The 2846-nt window shown below is 45.3% G+C and overlaps 1 protein-coding gene across 1 annotated transcript; it reads right to left on the bottom strand.

Moving 5' to 3' along the window:
- Window positions 1-394: 394 nt before the first annotated feature.
- LOC114253787 lies at window positions 395-2563 on the bottom strand. Its single transcript, XM_028188771.2, has one exon. The coding sequence runs from the start codon at window positions 1247-1249 to the stop codon at window positions 590-592; it is 660 nt and encodes a 219-aa protein (XP_028044572.1). The 5' UTR covers window positions 1250-2563; the 3' UTR covers window positions 395-589.
- Between the last annotated feature and the right edge of the window lie 283 nt (window positions 2564-2846).

The following is a 2846-nucleotide window of genomic DNA, read 5'->3' as shown; positions in this document are numbered from 1 at the left end:
GAAGGGGGTACAATAGCCGTCGGCGTCGTCGGTGTGCACCGCGCCACGTCGCAGCACGCCTAATCACCCTCGGGCGGGCGTCTGCTATTGAGATGTTTAATTAACTCCATTGTGATCTCCTCTTTCGGGCTGCGACACACCGCAACGGCCCGATTATCGTCAAACCGAGGACAAGGGTTCACCGGCTGAATCCGGGAAATTTTTGCGGCGCGTTGTTCGGTTAAATCCAACGGGCTGCGCAGCCGGTTATCGACAACAGCGGGCACTCTTGCTGAGCGCTACGTCGAGATACGTCGTCGCCCGCGAAAAATATGATACATAATCGGGAGAGAATTGTAAAAAATGGACAACAGCTGGAGGATGCGTTGGGAACGAAATAACGCTGCGTATTAAATGACATTTCACGTCACACGATTTGGTTTTGTGATGTTATTTATTCACTCTCTTTCTCTCTCTGCGAATATTGCTGACTCATGACAAATTTGATCTCGCTACGTATAACGTCATGGCGTCATATGACAATAACGCTAACTTGAAAAATATTAAACGGAAAAATGTTAAACATATTCCGGAAAGATTGAGTAGACGGCTAATTGTGCGGTACTACGTGCACGTTGTCGTGAACAAACGCATGATCGGGATTGTATTGATCATTCCACGAGTGGCTCAGTACCTCTTGCTGCGGCTGCGAATGGAGTGGTAGATTCTTCGGAACGTAGTCCTGTAACAGCAGCTGTTCCTGGTGATGCACGACTGGTTGAACCGGCTGATGGACTTTAAGTTGGTGAACGTTGGCTACGACCGGAGATACTTTGTGAACAATTGGCACTGGTGCAGCCTGTTGCTTGTAAACGTTCTGCACGACGGGTTCACTCTTGTAAATATTTGATGCCACCGGGTGCGCCTTGAAGACTGTCGGTATTATCGGATGCTGCTTGTGAACGTTCTGCCCGACATCCTCCTTTCTGTACACAGTTGGGACGACAGGGTTGTAGATATCCGGCGTCATGGACAGTTCCTTGTAAACCGCTACGACTGGCTCTGGCTCTCCTCTAGTTATTGGCGAAACCAGCTCCTTTTTGTAAACGGTTGGTACAACATGGTCAACATTAGAGCGGGCCAATACGTCGCCGCGAACGACGTTAGTACCGAACTCCCACTTGACGCCGCTCTGGTAAGAAGACGGCAATCGAACTACTTGCCCAGCGGTAAGCGCGAAAAGAATGAGCGGAGTAACAAGATGCTTCATTTTGCTTCAGAAGCTTCGACTGGCTGGCTGACTGGCGTAGAATACTGAGAAACGGTATGAACACGACAGTTGCCGAGTATTCTGTCGATCTGCGGATCGGCGTAGCGCTTAAATAGTGCCCAAAGGAATGCGGCTTTGTCACTGTTTGCTACGGGATGGACCACCTTCGTCCCTCCAGATCATTCGATAACAAAAAAAGATGACCGGAGCTATTTCTATTCGTCGTTTCTTTTTGTATTTTACAAAATGCATATTAATTCTACAAAAATGCAGACGATCGATAGAAAAAGAGAACGATGTGTTTGCAGTGGAGTAGAATTACAATTTTCTCGCAATCAGAGAAAATGTATTTCTGGCGACGGTTCCTCTCGTAATATCATCTTCAGACCTAAAATTATGAAATATCGAAGAGATCGTCTCTCGGTTACTTGTCGCACAGTGACATGATCACGATAAAAGTTCGATATGATGGGCGTTCTTTCATTTTGCAAGCTAACGACGTTACGAAAATGTCGCTCGTTAATGAATGTCACGTCCGCGAGCGACAAGAACGTCGATGGATCGTGCAGTCAAATCACCGCGAAATATTCCGTCTGTATTTCTCGTAACAGCGCCATTGGACGCGAGCGGTGTAGCGATGTTGTAAATTTTGCGCAGACGGTCTTGTCGCGCTAACCCATTCGGCCGCGATCCAACAACGACCGGCGGGCTGCCGGTCCGGTATATTTTAAGAGCCACGATGTTTGGTAGACGTATTATTTCGTGCATTTCGAATGCACGACCGCGCTCCGTGCGGGCGCATCGAAAATCGGATACTGGTTTCCATAGGACGCGGGCAGGTCGTTTAGATACGAGCGATCATTTTGTATTCGGGGCCCGGAATGCACTTTCGGTTCTCGGCCATATTTACTTTCGTATCCGCTTTATCTTTATTCGCGTGTTTAGGTGCGCCGAACGGTCGCCGATCCATCCTTCATTCCGCACCGCAAACCGCAAGAGACCTGAATATGACACTTATATTTTCAATCGTGTCTCTTAAGAGAAGTAAGCTAAAAGTCTAAAGAAAGCTTATCTGACCCGAAGAACGTCGATACCAGACAATAAGAGATATACGTAATTTATTATGAAATTGAATTGAATTTTCTCATCGCTAGTAAAGTTTTTATATTTATTAGTTTCATGACAAATATCATAAAGATACTTGTAGGGAAATTTATTTACGATGCGAAATTGTATTGAATAAACCATTGAACGAATAGTTAAGTAGTAAAAAAGTAGCGCACGCTTTTCCACAATTATCGGTTAAATGCGCTTTGCGATTGGTCGATCTTTGCGAAGCAGCTTGCAGGAGATAATTCTATTCTAAAAAAAAAAAAAGATATTTGTTTAACACGTAACTAAAACGCCACTTTTATCGCAATCTTGAGTGCCGTTGATGTAGTTTCGAGCAGCGTGACGATCGTCTATTTGTAATCATTTATACGACAACGTTTGAATCAGAAAAACCTCTTAACTTAAGCATACTGCCACATGTCTGAATACGTAATTACGACGTGACAGAATTATTAATTGCACCGAGGTGAACAGAAGGAAAAGA

This window comes from Monomorium pharaonis, chromosome 7, assembly GCF_013373865.1.
Source record: "Monomorium pharaonis isolate MP-MQ-018 chromosome 7, ASM1337386v2, whole genome shotgun sequence".
Classification (NCBI taxonomy): Eukaryota; Metazoa; Arthropoda; class Insecta; order Hymenoptera; family Formicidae; genus Monomorium; species Monomorium pharaonis.
The sequence above is the reverse complement of the archived record's forward strand: the minus strand, read 5'-3'. Positions and strand labels throughout refer to the sequence as shown.